A 16,804-nucleotide genomic window follows, 5' to 3' on the forward strand; every position below is an offset into this window, starting at 1 on the left:
TGCCTGTACCCTCAGATTAAACAAGCAGACCAAGTTATATGCAATAGGAGAGAACTCTCTGGTTTTTTTTTGTTTTTGTTTTTGTTTTTTGAGACAGAGTCTTGCTTTGCTGTCCAGGCTGGAGTGCAGTAGTGCCATCTCAGCTCACTGCAGCCTCTGCCTCCTGCATTCAAGCAATTCTCCTGCCTCAGCCTCCTGAATAGCTGGGATTACAGGCACCTGCCACCAAGCCCGGTTACTTTTTGTATTTTTAGTAGAAACAGGGTTTTGCCATGTTGGCCAGGCTGGTCTCAAACTCCTGACTTCAAGTGATCTGCCTATCTCAGCCTTCCAAAGTGCTGGGATTACAGGTGTGAGCCACCACGCCTGGCCTTAACAATATAAATAAAAATCCAACCTAGATACATTGGTGTGCATATAATTACAGAATAAGAAAAGCACAGGAAAATACTAAAGCCCACCAGAGATGAGGAAAATGATTAGACAGACAGAAAGCTTAATATCAGCCACAAGAGATGCCAGAAGACAATGGAATAGCATCTTCAAGGTGGTGAAGGAATAGTATGACTTCTTGGGAGAAATGCGTAAAGGTAAAAATATAAATGGGGATGAAAGGTATCATCTCACTTGCACAAAATTTTACATGATACGTATTTCAACAACAACCCAATACTTCTAACAAGAGAAAAAATGTTCAGAACTGGAAATAAAGTGCCCAATTAATCCTTCAAACCTTATATCAGTGAATATCATGTGACTCTTCCCAGTGAAACAGTACTTATTACTCAGAATAGCATTAAGCAGTTCCTTAATCTGATGATTAAATTACTCTAAGCCTTTCTTCCCATGGCAGCCCTGGGACTTCTTACTTCAGATTTCACATTTCTGGTGCAGTCTATGACAGGAAGGGGTGAGTCTAGGATTTGGATCCTTTGGCAGAAACACTGGGAGCAGAAGAAGGAGGGACAAACATTAGGGCAGTCCCATGCACACCGGCTCTCTCTTCTCAGAGCTGTCCTGCACAGTAATTAAATCCCTTCTCCTGACTTCCTCATCTCCTTAAAACTTCCCGGGGGCTAATGCTGCTTCCACCACAGGAGAGAAACACCTAACTGAAGGCACCACTGGAGCTTAAGAAGGGCTGTGGTTTTCCACAGCAGCTGGAGGAAAGGGATAGTTTGACAAGGATGAACAAACATCCCTGAGCTGAGGCATGGAATGGAAGGAAGCAGGTTCAACTGGCCAGCTGCAAGACAAGAGGGAGTGGTAGAAACTGCGGCAGCTAAACAACCTGTGGTCCAAGCCCAGCTTTCCCAGATCTCCCAGTTTTTCAAGAAAACCTAGAAATCCTAGTTATTCTCAATTAGATTTTCTGATTAAAAAAAAAATGTTGGTAACTATCTCACAGTGCTACTAGCAGAAGACAAGCAAAGCACACGTACAGGCTGGCTCAGGCCCAGGAACAGCCAGATTACATCTCCAAGAGTGTGCCCTTCTCTCCGAGGAGCAGTGGGAAATTTCTGAGGAGACGCAGGATGCTGCGCTGCCTGGATGTGTGGAGATAAAGCTCGGCCTCCTCACCAAGCCACACTGTGCCCCGCGCTGCGCGTGCCTCCCCATCTTAGAGAAGAGGGCTTCGCATAACTCAGGCCAGAGGTTTCCTTCCACGCTCTCCTTCTTCACTGCACTTCCTGCCTTACAATCAGCTTCAGTGTGCCTTGTACTCATTGTCAAGAGTTTTACTGTCTGCAAGGGGGTCTGCCTTTGAGGGCTTAGAGAGTGAGCTCTGAATAAGTAATGTGTCATAACCTTGACTATTTAAATGCTGAGCGCCTGGAGCCAGTCCTTGAGTCTCTGCCAGCTTCCAATCTAGAATCTGTCAGTGGATGGGCCTTGGAAGAATGAAAGTGGGGACACACCCTATCTGTCTGGAGAAAGGGCCCAATTAGGACAGAAGTAAAAAGAAGCAAATAAAATCACTACTCCAGATGAATTGAAAAAAGGCTTGGTGAAGGCTTGCATTAGGATGGTGCTACTCCTGGTAAGTAGCAAAACTTCGACAAAGAACACTTGGCACCTGGACTGAGCTGAAAGGGCCTTGGAGACAGGATCAAAGTAATAATTCCTGTGGCCACCTGTCGCCAGGAGGAAGCTAAACCCAGCAAATAATGACACTCAGTGCCTCTTTGTGGTTAAAGAATTTGAAGTTTCATTTGTATTTAAAACTTTTTCTTGTCTGATTGTTCTTCCACCAGTGTCAGTTCCCAGCCCCTGGAGAAGATCTAAGGCACGTTCTAGGAGAGTGTACAGGAGGATTCGGAGGGACTCAGAAGAGCCCATGCCACCAGCACACCACCAGCACACTAGGCACGTTCTAGGAGAGTGTACAGGAGGATTCGGAGGGACTCAGAAGAGCCCATGCCACCAGCACACCACCAGCACACTAGGCACGTTCTAGGAGAGTGTACAGGAGGATTCGGAGGGACTCAGAAGAGCCCATGCCACCAGCACACCACCAGCACACTAGGCACGTTCTAGGAGAGTGTACAGGAGGATTCGGAGGGACTCAGAAGAGCCCATGCCACCAGCACACCACCAGCACACTAGGCACGTTCTAGGAGAGTGTACAGGAGGATTCGGAGGGACTCAGAAGAGCCCATGCCACCAGCACACCACCAGCACACTAACGTGCTCCCATCACCCAGCCCAACTTGGAGTTGGGAGCTCTGAAGGCTACCAAAGAGGACTTGTGGAGAGAGGAGGGCTCAGGGGTTTAAGAACAGCTCTTTCCCCTTGGTGGCAACTGGAAGACCAAGAAATGAGAATGGTATCACAAGATGGAAGGAGCTGGATCCCTGAGTTACTGCCTGGAGAGCTGCCAAGAAAAGCTGCTCAGCCCTCATCAGATTTTGCACAAGCAAAAACAAAAAAACCTTTCATCATGTTGAGCCACTGAGATTTGGAGATTGTACATTACTGCAGTATAGCATAGCCTACCATTATCCTCAGGTAAGCCCCTAGGGGATGAGGTAGGGTGGTTTTGGAGCAGGTATTATTACTTAGCCTAAGGTAAAGTATCTGTGTTGTAGTGTGATTTGGATGGGGAAGAAGGCATTATATTAAATGCAAATGCAGGCTGGGTGCAGGTGGCTTACGCCTGTAATCCCAGCACTTTGGGAGGCCAAGGTGGGTGGATCACCTAAAGTCAGGGGTTCGAGACCAACCTGGCCAACACATCTCTACTAAAAATATGAAAATCAGCCGGATGTGGTGGCATGAGCCTATAATCCCAGCTACTTGGGAGGCTGAGGCAGGAGAACTGGCTTGAACCCAGGAGGTGAAGATTACAGTAAGCCGAGATTGTGCCACTGCACTCCAGCCTGGGTGACAGAGCGAGGTTCGGTCTCAAAAAAAATGCACATGCAGACTCTAAAAGTAGCGTGTCTGTATTCATATTCCAGCCCTACCCCTTGCTATTTGTATAATATTGGGTAAGTTTTTCTCTCTAGGCCTCATGTTTAAAATCTGGCTTATACCTTCTTTAGAGACCTCAACAGATTGTTATGAGTTTAAAGGAGATAATCCATAGAAAATATTTAGTATGAGGCTTGACACTTAGTAAAAACTTAAGTCTTAGTTGTTCCCTATTCTCTTTTGGACTTTACATCCCAAACCCTCACTAAAGTTAAATGTGGAGATGAGGAAGCAAAAGTTGGAAGCTACCATTCACTGTCATCACTTGCATAATCTTGACATTTAAAGAAACTCCTGAAAGACTAAAAAGAAAAGAAACCAACCTAGTAGAGGTTGTGGCATGGGCTGAAGAATGCAATCCCCTCATACAACCACCACCCCCAACATGCACACAAACACCCCATGGCAGAGACCCGTTCACCAATCCTATTTCTTTTAATTCCTGGGCATACAGCTACACCAGTTCCCAGCCTCCTAGCTCAGCTCTGTTCCATCTAGTAGCATATGGGAGTGAGCATGGCCAAAGCTTATCCTCCTATGCAATATCCTCCAGCCAGGCAGCATGACCTTAGAAGCCATGTGTGGAAGATGGTAAAGCTGAAAGATGGAAGGCACTGGGTCCCTGAGTCACTGCTTGCAGGAGAAGTTGCAGACTAATAAACTTCCAGCAAGTTTGACCCATGATATACTTTGTTGTTATAGACTTGCTGCAGCAGTTAGAAACACCTGTTTTCTAATAAAATGTCAAATCTTTTCTAGTTCAGGTGTTTGACTTATGTTGAAAAAAATGCTTACCTTTTAAACAGGATTTTAATTTAAATTTGTTGAGAATAAGTTATAATTATTTATAGAAAAACAACAGGAACAAATTTTGAATTTATTTCTCCCAAGCGCCTCAACCAAGTTGCCGCAAGCTAGGGGAAAGTTTAAGTTGCCCTGCCTGCTGCCTCCCTGATGATCTGGGTCCATCACTCCCTGAGGACATTTTCCGAATTCTATTAATGTGAGCAAATGGTGCTGTGCAAGGCAGGCAGGAAAATCAAGGGGTTATGATCATTTTATCTTTGCAAGCTTGTGACAGTTCATTCACTTATTCACATGTCAGAAAAGGAGAGAATGTGGGCTCATCATTAATCAAATTAAACACCTAAGCCTGGCCACCCCTCCTAACCATGCCTTCCCTAATTCTTTCTTTTGAGCTAAACTTTCCTGCTACTCCATTCTCCCACCCTGAAGTACCCAACAGAAGGGCAACTGGTCACTTACCCAATGCATGGATTGGTCTGGTACCTCGGTGCCGTGTAGGAGAAAGGAGAAATGTCCTTATCGACAAAAGACCCGAACCCCAACCGGAAGTTGCTGGTGAGCTTCCTCATCTCCTCTGCGAGTTTCGTGCCCAGGTTCCGGATATTGTCCAAGTCATCCTTCATGGACAGGGAGAGGTCCATCAGGTAGTACAGGTCCACAGGATAGTCCTCCACCTGGCGAACCTGCAGCTGGAAGGTGGTCTTGTCACCTGCATCAACAGAGAGGCCACGCGTGTTACAGGCTGTGAGACCTGCTGAAGGCTGAGCAATGGGATTTGCTTTCTTTATATATATATATATATATATATATATATATATATATATATTTTCCCCATTTATTTATTTTATTGCATTTTAGGTTTTGGGGTACATGTGAAGAACATGCAAGATTGTTGCATAGGTACACACGTGGCAGTGTGATTTGCTGCCTTCCTCCCCATCACCTACATCTGGCATCTCTCCCCTTGCTATCTCTCCCCAGCTCCCCACTCCCCGGGATTTGCTTTCAAAGCTGGCTTACCTCTTATTTTTCTTTAGTGATTGTGTGCCTCCCACAAGAAAGATTTTGTTGGAAGTAAAGCACCTGAAGGGAATATGGTGCTGAGGATGGAGGCCTGGGTTCTCCTTCCCAAACACTGGGCTTAGCATTTCTTTTTTTATTTTATTTTTGTGAGACACAGTGTTGCTCTGTCACCCAGGCTGGAGTGCAGTGGGGCAGTCTTGGCTCACGGCAACCTCTGCCTCCTGTGTTCAAACAACTCTCAAGCCTCAGCCTCCTGAGTAGCTGGGATTACAAGTGTCTACCACCATGCCCGGCTAATTTTTGCATATTTAGTAGAGACAGGGTTTTGCCATGTTGGCCAGGCTGGTCTTGAACTCCTGGCCTCAAGTTATCCACCTACCTCGGCCTCCCAAAGATTATAGGCGTGAGCTACCACGCCCGGCCTGGGTTTAGCATTTCTTTTTTTTTTTTTTTTTTTTGAGACGGAGTTTCGCTCTTGTTACCCAGGCTGGAGTGCAATGGCGCGATCTCGGCTCACCGCAACCTCCGCCTCCTGGGTTCAGGCAATTCTCCTGCCTCAGCCTCCTGAGTAGCTGGGATTACAGGCACGTGCCACCATGCCCAGCTAATTTTTTGTATTTTTAGTAGAGACAGGGTTTCACCATGTTGACCAGGATGGTCTCGATCTCTTGACCTCGTGATCCACCCGCCTTGGCCTCCCAAAGTGCTGGTATTACATGCTTGAGGCACTGCGCCCGGCCCGGGTTTAGCATTTCTAAGGAAACTCCTTAACAACCAGGCTCCTTGGTGGTGTTCTGTCTTCTCAGCAACAAGGACCCTTGGGTCATCGGTGGACAGTGAGCCAGACAATTTCATGGACATAAACTGGGTGGAGAGTAGCCCACCAACCACATACCAACTCCAGCAAAAGACCCAGCCACGCTGGAAATGTGTGTGTGAAACAAAAGGCAGGTGAGAAAGGAACAAAAGAGAGATATGGGCCTGAGTGGGGAAGAATCAAGTTGGGGACCAAGATATGCAAGGCAAGGGAGGGCAGAGAAACAAAGATGGCTGTTTAAAATTTCCCAATGGGCTGCATGATATTCCATGGTGTATATGCGCCACATTTTCCCTGTCCAGTCTATCATCGATGGGCTGGGGAGAGATAGCAAGGGGAGAGATGCCAGATGTAGGTGATGGGGAGGAAGGCAGCAAATCACACTGCCATGTGTGTACCTATGCAACAATCTTGCATGTTCTTCACATGTACCCCAAAACCTAAAATGCAATAAAATAAATTTTAAAAAAAAGAAGAAGAAAGAAAGAAATTGCCACCCTAATAATGAAAAAAAAAAAAAAAAAAAAAATTCCCATGGGCAAAAATACACATGCCTATGCCATGTCACCTGTTTTTGTTTCTACTTCCCTCACCATTTACCAGACTAGTATTTAGTTTGGGAGGCATATTTGATGTTTTGGGACATCACAGTCAACTCATTATCATCAGAAAGTTCATATATAAATACAGGAAGATGGATTCCGGATTTTAGCTCCATCAAAAAAAGAAAACGAGAAGAAAAGATAAAAGTCACCCTAGATTTGTCTACCAGCTACAATAAGATAGCCAACAGGCAGAGAAAAGGGGAATTAATTCAGAGGAAAAGAGCAAAGAGGAAAGCCAGTGTCTAGTAGGTGTGGTCTTTGCTGTCTCACCTTACAGAGTTCAAAGAGAGGCTCAAGTCTGAGCAAGGACCCAGGCCAGGATAATGATCCTTTTTTCCCCGAGGCAGAATCTTGCTCTGTTGCCCAGGCTGGAGTGTAGTGACGTGATCTTGGCTCACTGCAACCTCCAGTTCCCAGGTTCAAGTAATTATTTTGCCTCAGAATCCTGAGTAGCTAGGACTACAGGCACGCACCACCACACTCAGCTAATTTTTGTATTTTAGTAGAGATGGGGTTTCATCATATTGTTCATGCTCGTCTTGAAACTCCTGACCTTGTGATCCACCTACCTCGGCCTCCCAAAGTGCTAGGATTACAGGTGTGAGCCACGATGCCCAGCCAGATAATGATCTTGAAATCATTTCATAATTTATAAAAACAACTCACTGGCCAGGCGCAGTGGCTCATGCCTGTAATCCCACCACTCTGGGAAGCAGGTGGATCACCTGAGGTCGGGAATTCAAGACCAGCCTGACCAACATAGAGAAACCCTATCTCTACTAAAAATACAAAATTAGCCGGGCATGGTGGTGCCTGCCTGTAATCCCAGCTACTTGGGAGGCTGAGGCAGGAGAATCACTTGAACCCAGGAGGCAGATGTTGCAGTGAGCTGAGATCGTGCCATTGTATTCCAGCCCAGGCAACAAGAGCGAAACTCTGTCTCAAAACAAACAAACAAAGAAAAAAATCAAATCACCTAGAACCAACTTTAAGGCTCAACTCATACCAGGTCATTCTATCTGCCTTGGGCTTACTAACCTTTCAGGAATGCCAAGAGATGTCCTATTTATCCTGCAGTAGAACTGTCTATACATACTTGAAATTTGGATAGATTCTTTGTGTATTTAGAGGCACTACAGCAAAGGTGGCCTCACTCCTGCCCAGTGGGTCTACACCTGACTTGCCAGCAGCGTCTCTGAGCAACCAGTCTTTCATCTCAAGCTGACAACTAGCAAACTGAAGCCTTCTTGAACTTGCAGGGAACTCAATCCTCTATGCTCCCTCTCCTCCTCCCACCACCACAACAAGGCATGTTTCACTAACTAGACCATGAAGAATCAAATGATCAAAAGATTTTAGTTCAAGTTCCAGCTCTGTCCTTTGAATAGGAGTGTAACTTGAGCCTCGCTTTCTTGAAATATAGAATGGAACTAACGACAACACTCACAGCATCAATTAAGCCTATGATGTGCTCAGGAGGGAGGGCAGTGTTTTATGAGCAGTACAGGCTTGCACAGATGAAGTATGATTATGATCATGACTGCCTGTAGCCAGAGTGGCAGCTCTGAGCCTGCTTCCCCTGACTTGTCTTTGCGTGTATTGTTCTAGGTGCCTCAGAATTGATGCAGTTTGAGTCGCCTATTGGTATAAGCCTATTTTTTAAAATCATCTGAGTCTGACTCAAACAGGGATGTTCAAGATTTTCTTCCAGAATGAATTTCAGATTGCTGCAGTGTCTGTCTCTGGCTTCTGTCAGAAAGACACAGCAGGTCCTGCCAAAAGACTCCTTGGGTGCCACATCACAGGGAGGAAGGGGCAGGGAGGAGGGGGGAGTTGGGGGAAGGAAAATCCCTCCTTGGCCCTTGTATGGGCAGATGACAGACTCAAATGGACAGAGCCTGCAATCCTGTCTCCTCTGCCTCATGCCATGATCTTTTCGCAGGTCTTCTTCACTTTTTGCCACCTGTCCCCCCAATAAGTTACAACTTATTTTATCCAGAATCTACTTCTACTTTTTTATGAATTCTAAGAAATTAACAGGTGGGCATTTTAGAATCAGGAAACAAAGAATGGGCTTGGATTCTGGGAGGTGGAGAGGCATCTATGGGACAGAGGCTTGGAAGCAGGGGAGCTGGGTTTGAATCCAGACCTGGTCACAAGAGTCAGGAGAACTCAGGCTGCCTTCAACGCACTGCTCAGTTTTTGCATCAGTCAAGTGGGAAGGATATTAACTATTGTAGGGATTAAAGGAGATAAACACCACACCAATGTTCCTACACAAAGAAAACTTTGGACTCAGTTTTCCCAAAAGTCAATTATTAAAGCAATTTCCTGTGAGGATAAAAAGGGAGACAGAAAATCCTGCCAGAAACCTGAATTTCAACAGCTACAGCCTTGAGCATATACATTTAACCCCAAATTTTCCAGACATGAAGGCAGAGGGAAAGAAGGTATGATATATAGGTCCCTTTGTATCCTAAGAGACTATCTACTCTGGAGCAAGAAATTTCTTGGCATTACGTTCTAAGAGAAATTGATCAGTAAGAAAACACATATGCTCGCTCACACACACACACACACACACACACACACACACACACCCCTTTCCAAAGGAAGGCTGCAGTTGTTAAAAAGAAATACTGTCCTGCCGGGCGCGGTGGCTCAAGCCTGTAATCCCAGCACTTTGGGAGGCCGATGCGGGTGGATCACGAGGTCAAGAGATCGAGACCATCCTGGTCAACATGGTGAAACCCCGTCTTTACTAAAAATACAAAACATTAGCTGGGCATGGTGGCGCATGCCTGTAATCCCAGCTACTCGGGATGCTGAGGCAGGAGAATTGCTTGAACCCGGGAGGTGGAGGTTGCAGTGAGCCGAGGTCGTGCCACTGCACTCCGGCCTGGCACCTGGTGACAGAGTGAGACTGTCTCAAAAAAAAAAAAAAAAAAAAAAAAAATACAAAAAATTAGCTGGGCATGGTGGCGCGCGCCTGTAGTCCCAGCTACTCGGGAGGCTGAGGCAGGAGAATTGCTTGAACCCAGGAGGCGGAGGTTGCAGTGAGCGGAGATCGTGCCACTGCACTCCGGCCTGGCACCTGGTGACAGAGTGAGACTGTCTCAAAAAAAAAAAAAAATAAAAAAAAAAAAAAAAAAAAAAAAAAAAAAAAAAAGAAATACTGTCCCATTTTTCCAGAAAGAGAGAAGTGTAAGAAAGATGATAACATCACTGATGTTCAGAATGAGGGTTTATTGCTGCCTCTAATATGCTTGATTTTAAATGCCACAGACCCCTGAATAAGCTGTGGCAATGAGAGGATGTTCTGTCAGCAGATCCTGGAGAGACTGACATTGCTGGTCAAATCCGTGGTGTGGGCATTACACTTCCAGTGTACCAACAACTCCCCAAAAAGGGAGGCCTCTAACATTAGCAGCCTGAAGGTGAAGCCATTATTGCATGTAAAGTGCACTTTCCCCTGAGAGGAGATCTGGGGTATGTTTTCCCCCTTTGGGTACACTTCCAGAACCACACACGCTTAAGCACTCTCCTCCCTTCCAACTCTTTCCCGGCCACACTGCTTTCCTGTGCCACCCAAGACTTTAAGCCAGTTGCCACCTCCTGGTGCCCAGCAGAGTAGGAAGCGCTTCTCGCCTTTATGTGCCTGTCTTGGTCTTGCCTGTCTCTGGTGACAGCATTCTAGCCCATGTATTCAGATTCATGCTCCTTTGCTCCTTCCCTCTCCACTTAGGGTCTCTACAGGCTTGTATACCCTGCGGCTATACCCCTTCTCTTTGGGGCTGTTCCATGTAATCCCTGCCAGCCTCAGGACCAGGTGCAGGATCAGAGAAATGGCAAACTTAAAAGAGAAGCTGATCACCTGGTATCTGTGAGGTGCTACTCCCCAGGCAGCCCCTCTCATGTCCTTCTGGTTGTTCCTGGTTCCAGAGTACCCAGCTCCAACTGCATTTTGCACAGAATCTTTGCACTGCTCAGTTTGTAAGTACAGATTCCTCCATGTAATCAGGTGTCAACTAGCATTCCATCTGAAATGCATTTTTAAAGCTTTCTTCTCTCTGCCCTCCCTTTAATAAAAAGTGGAAAGTTGGCTTTTTTTCGTAGGGATATATATCAGATGACAAACATTTCTAGACAGTGACTTGAGAATTCCAGCAAAAACTTTTTTTTGAGATAGGGTCTTGTTCTGCCACCCAGGCTAGAGTACAGTGGCATAACCACGGCTCACTGCAGCCTCAACCACCTGGGCTCAAGTAATCCACCCGCCTCAGCCTCCCAAGTAGCTGGGACTACAGGTATGCACCACCACGCCTGGGTAATATAAAAATTATTAGTAGAGACAAAGTCCCGCCATGTTATCCAGGCTGGCCTCAAACTCCTGAATTCAAATGATCCTCCCATCTCAGCTTCCCAAAGTGCTGGGATTATAGGCGTGAGCCATGCACCCAGCCTCAAAAACCTTTTTTAAAATTTTTATTTTTTTCTTCTTTCTTCTTTTCCCTCAGGTTTCCTGCCTTTAAGCCAAAAGCTTTTAAGACTGATTTTTGTTCAAAGTGTTAAGACAAAGTAGTACCTCAGCAAATAAAGACCCTTGCCATCCCCAAATAAATGCAAGTGGTTTTTGATTCCCTAGAAGTACTCTTCTGTGCTGGAAACTGAAAGAAAGAAGGGAAACATAAAAATCAACTCTATTATAACAGGACTACAACTGAACAGAAAATTAGCGCCCTGGTGCACACATCATAAATGAGCAGACAGCTCTTCCAGTCACTACAGCAGAAAGCAATTAGTATACCAGGATTAAATTCAGATCTAGAGCCAAAGTATTGGCTCACTGGTCTAGAACAAGGCTGCCAGGCTGTACTGCACTGCCTCCCCACCTCAAAATTGTAACTGTTGACTGATAGAACCAAGAAACAAGTCACGTGAAGAGATGATTGTTTCCTCCACAGTGTCTGCCTCCAAGCCCAGGGCTCTATACTTCTAGTTTCCTTTAAAATAACCCCTTATCCAACCATCATCAAAAGACTTTCTTCATCTATTTAAGCAATGTACACTGTCACCCAGGGTGGCAACTTTATTGCAGAAACAATACCTAAAAACAGCTACTTCCAAGTAAAACCTGGAAGGAGAAGGGAGGAAAAAAATAGGGGCTGGTAGGAAACTCAAAAGCAACCAATCACCTGCAGTTTAGTTAATAGAAGTGTAACCATGTCGGTTTCCTGGTTTTGATAACATACTCTGGTTATATTAAGATGTTATCATTGGCTGGGCGTGGTGGCTCACGCCTGTAATCCAAGCACTTTGGAGGCCAAGGCGGGCAGATCACCGGAGGTCAGGAGTTCAAGATCAGCCTGACCAACACGGTGAAACCCTGTCTTTATGAAGAAAAAAAAAAAAAAAAAGTTAAAAAGATGTTATCATTGAGGGCAGCAGGGGAGGGTAGACAGAACATCTCTGTGTTATTTTTGCAACTTCTGTGAGTCTAAAAGTATTTCAAAATTTAAGAAAGCTACCAATCAAGGGTCATTTTTTAGGAAGTTAAAGGATTGAGGCCAATAATGACTTTAATAAACCCTTCCTAATTGCTCAGTGTTTCAAAACCACCTTTAGCTTTTGACCACTCTCAATATGCTTTACTTTCCAGTTTATGTCCTTTCTTAAGGACTGTATGATCTTTGTTAGGGATTTTCTAAGGTTCTTATCCTGACATGTAGTTTTCAGTATTGAAATAGAATGGAAAACATGATCCTCTATTTACACAAAATCCTGCTTAAAGTTTGGCAGTCTTTCAAAAAGTTAAACATAGAATTACCACACGACCCAGCAATTCCACTCCTAGCTATAGACTCCAGATTATTGAAAACATGTGTACCCACAGTAGTGTGTACATGAATGTTCATAGCAGCATTAGTCATAATTGCCCAAAAGTATAGGATGTTAACTGTGGGTTTATTTAAAAAAAAAGAATTGTCCCACAGTAGAAACAGCCCAAATGTCCACCAACTAAAATGTAGTATATCTATACATACACAGTGGAATATTATTTGGCCATAAAAAGGGATAAAGTATATGCTACAACATGGATGAACCTTGAAACATATTGCTAAGTGAAAGAAACCAGCTAAAAGAGCCACACATTATATGATGTATAGGAAATGTCCAGAATATGCAAAACTATATAGAGAGAAAGTAGATGGGTAGATTCCAGGGGCTGAAAGGGGAGGGTAGGAGATGGAAGGGTAAACAGTACCTGTTCATGGATATGGGACTTCTTTTCAGAAAATGTTCTGAAATTAGATGGTGGTGTTGACTGTACAACCTTGCAAATATGCTAAGGACCCACTAAATTATACACTTTAAAATGGTGAACTGTATGGTCTGGGAATTATATCTCAATGTAAAAAAAGAATTAAAAAGCCCTGCTTAAAGTAGACAAAAATCATTTTTATTTCCATCCTGAGACTTACCCTGGAACAATTATTTTGCCTTCATGAATGTCTTTCATGCTGCGCTGAGGCTTGTCCTTGACTAATCTGCGATACGGCTGGCAAAGTCTTATATTTTACTCAACAAATAACTATTATGAGGCATGGAGGGAAGAGGGTAGGGCGAGGGAGGAGACACAAAAGCATTTCTAAAAATATATAATGGAGGCCCAGTGTGGTGGCTCACGCTTGTAATCCTAGCACTTTGGGAGGCCAAGGAGGGCAGATCATTTGATACCAGGAGTTCGAAACCAGCCTGATCAGCATGGCGAAACCCCATTTCTACTAAAAATATAAAAATTAGCCAGGTGTGGTGGTGGGCAGCTGTAGTTTCAGCTACTCAGGAGGCTGAGGCATAAGAATCACTTGAACCTGGGAGACTGCAGTGAGCTGAAATCACGTCACTGCACTCTAGCCTGGGTGACAAGACTCTGTCTCAAAAAGTACACACACACACACACACACACACACACACACACACACGTGTATATATATATTTTTCATTATATATGTATATATACCTGAAATATGTATGAATACATATGTGTGTGTGTGTGTATATATTTACACATGTGTGTGTGTGTGTGTGTATATATATATATATATATATATATTTCAGGCATATATACATATATAATGGAAAAACCAACCCTTATATACCTGAAAGCCCTCCCCAGAAGTCAGGGAGGAATTTCCCTGAGGTAAATATGCATTTTGCATAACTGAAAATTTTGCTAACTATAACATAACATTTTCTTCTCCCCACAAAGACGTACTTGGGGTTTGCCTGTACTTCCCTTTTGTAAATGTTAAAATTATGTTTTCAAAATTTTAAGAGGCATCATTAGTTTCAAGTGTTTCTATATTTGAGAAACATATTCACAATGCTTATAGGTCTTAGGAACTCATATTTCATCAGATCTCTTCCTGGTCTTCGTCTCTCCAGACTGAACTCTCTTCATCGTCTGGGTGTGTTTTCAGGAGGCAGTCAGCCCCTCCATCTGCTTGACCCCCCAGCACTGGGCTCTCCACGTCGACACCTTCTACAAGACACAGCTGCACACAGCACCCATGCTGTGGTTTTGGATAAACATAGGGTCATGGTTTCCATTTTATTTCTAATACCAGAAACCATATCATAGTGCTTAGCAGGAGATGTAACTATGTCAAAAAAGAATGATTTTTTTTCTTTAATTGGGCATATGTTAAGTTTCATGCATAAATATGGATTATATACAAACCTGTTCAAACCATTACTCAAATGGCTTCTTTTTTATTTTCAGACTGGAGCCTCAAACTCCTGGGTTCAAGGGACCCCCCCACCTCAGTCTTCCCCGTAGCAACAGGGTCTCACTGCGTTGCCCAGGCTGGTCTCAGGTTCCTGACCTCAATTGTACCTCTCTCCTCAGCCTCCCAAACTGCTGAGATTACAGGCATAAGCCACTGCACCCAGCCTTCAGATCACTCTCTAACTCTTCTATGGGGGCTGCTGTAAAGGCCAGTTGATAATCAAGCCAACCATCTCTGCTCACACTCTCACCTTAATTCTGATTTTAAAACTGGAATTATTAAAGTGCTTACATCTTTGGATTTGTGTGATGCAACTCTTTCCTACGTAAAGTCTACCTAAAGAGTAAAGATTTGCCACCATAAGGGATACTTCTTGGAGAGAACACCACAGGCTTTAAGGGCTATTTTAGATGAGGAGTTCCAAAAACGTAAGCTAAAACCTCCCTCCACAATGACTCTGAAACTGCCAACTCTTCCGGAGGTGTGAATTCTGTCCTCATTTTCAAAGATTATTGGATGAAAATAGCATATGATTATAAATACACTATGATAATAAGTAGATGAAAAATATAACGAGGTAAATAAAGGCAGAGGATATGGTAAAAATGAAAAATAATATTACATTAAAGTGGATTATTTTTCTGGAATTTCATGTTATTGCTATACTGTTACTACAATAAAAAAAGAAGATACGGCATTCACATTAGTCAATACACTATTCTTGTACAACACAATGTTCCAATATATTAACAGTCTACAACAACTATATTCCTTTTAGGTCCAAACCCTTGACTCTGAGCCTGTCTTTACATAAGATATGACATTACCAATCATCTCTCCTCATAAGGGCTCAGGGCACAGCTGATATTTTAACTTTCTTTGTTTCTTTTTTTTTTTGAGATGGAGTTTTGCTTTTGTTGCCCAGGCTAGAGTGCAATGGTGCAATCTCAGCTCACTGCAACCTCTGCCTCCCAGATTCAAGCAATTCTCCTGCCTCAGCCTCCCAAGTAGCTGGGATTATAGGCATGCTCCACCACACCCAGCTAATTTTGTATTTTTAGTAGAGATGGGGTTTCTCCATGTTGGTCAGGCTGGTCTTGAACTCCTGACCTCGGGTGATCTGTTCCTTCTCGGCCTCCGAATGTGCTGGGGTGAGTCACCACACCCGGCCTCAGCTGACTTTTTCCTACCCACTCACACAGCTTTGTAAGAGTTCCCTTCCTTTTCTCTCTCAACTTAGTATCTCACCAAACAAAAAGGCTGAATGTCGCTTACAGTGAGAAGGTTTGCAAAAATCCTAACTTCAGTTAATCTCAACACTGAATCCTGGGTAGGCAACCCAGTAGTTCAGGTTTCTGTATTCAAGCAGGGCCATCTTACACTCTTGTTTCTCATTTTCAAGACAATTAAAATAGATGAAATAAAACATTTCTCAACTATATGATGACTTAGAGCCCTTTCTTTAAAAACTCATGGTGCAGACCATACAATGATAGCCACAGCAACGAGTTTCACTGAGTGCTTACCCCGTGTAGCATTGTATTAAACAGTATTTTGAGGTACTGAGCATCCCCAGTCAAACCTCCATCTGGCACCCTTGGCCATTGCTCTTTGAAAATATAATTTTAACTTTGAAAAGTTCACTGATACGAAAAGTCCCATTTAAGCCTCTGAACATGCCTGTGAGGAACAAAGGTGATAAAGACCCTAAGATGCTGACAGATGGAGTAACTTGCCCAGGGCCTCGGAGCTAGGGACAGAGCCAGAGCTAGAACCCAAGACGGCCAGCCAGATCCATGATTTCTGCTGCTATGAGGTGCTCTGGAGGCATAAACCGTCTGCATAAACCATCTACAAATAGTTATTGCCAATGGTTTCCTAGACCATGGGATGGAAGAAACGGCTAAAACTCAGCGAAATGTGAAAAAATCTGCCCCTTCCCAAGAGTGTGATACTTTCCAATTTAGCCACATGCACATCCAACCTTTTGACATTGCAAGGCTTCTAATATCCAGAATATTAGATGATAAAAGTGATGAACTAGAAACAGTCATGGGTTTGTGGTTACCAAGACCTGGGGCTGAATGGATTCACCACCAACTAACTAAGAGAACTTGAGCAGGTTGTTTTATCATGTGTAAAATGAGAGCTACCTGGCCAGGCACAGTGGTTCATACCTATAATCCCAGCACTTTGGTAGGCCAAGGAGGGTAGGTCACTTGAGCTCAGGAGTTCAAGACCAGCTTGGCCAACATGGTAAAACCCTGTCTCTACTAAAAAATACAAAA

The 16,804-nt window shown here is 44.0% G+C and overlaps 1 protein-coding gene across 1 annotated transcript in view; it reads right to left on the reverse strand.

The window, feature by feature from the left end:
- ITGB5 (integrin subunit beta 5) overlaps nucleotides 1–16,804 on the reverse strand; it is a 125,992-nt gene that overhangs the window by 83,334 nt on the left and 25,854 nt on the right. Inside the window, exon 4 of the mRNA XM_017516448.2 lies at nucleotides 4,741–4,990. Within this exon, the coding sequence (XP_017371937.1) occupies nucleotides 4,741–4,990 (250 nt within the window). The remainder of the gene's footprint in view (nucleotides 1–4,740; nucleotides 4,991–16,804) is intronic.

This window comes from Cebus imitator, unplaced genomic scaffold (genome assembly GCF_001604975.1).
Source record: "Cebus imitator isolate Cc_AM_T3 unplaced genomic scaffold, Cebus_imitator-1.0 Scaffold588, whole genome shotgun sequence".
In the NCBI taxonomy this organism is placed as follows: Eukaryota; Metazoa; Chordata; class Mammalia; order Primates; family Cebidae; genus Cebus; species Cebus imitator.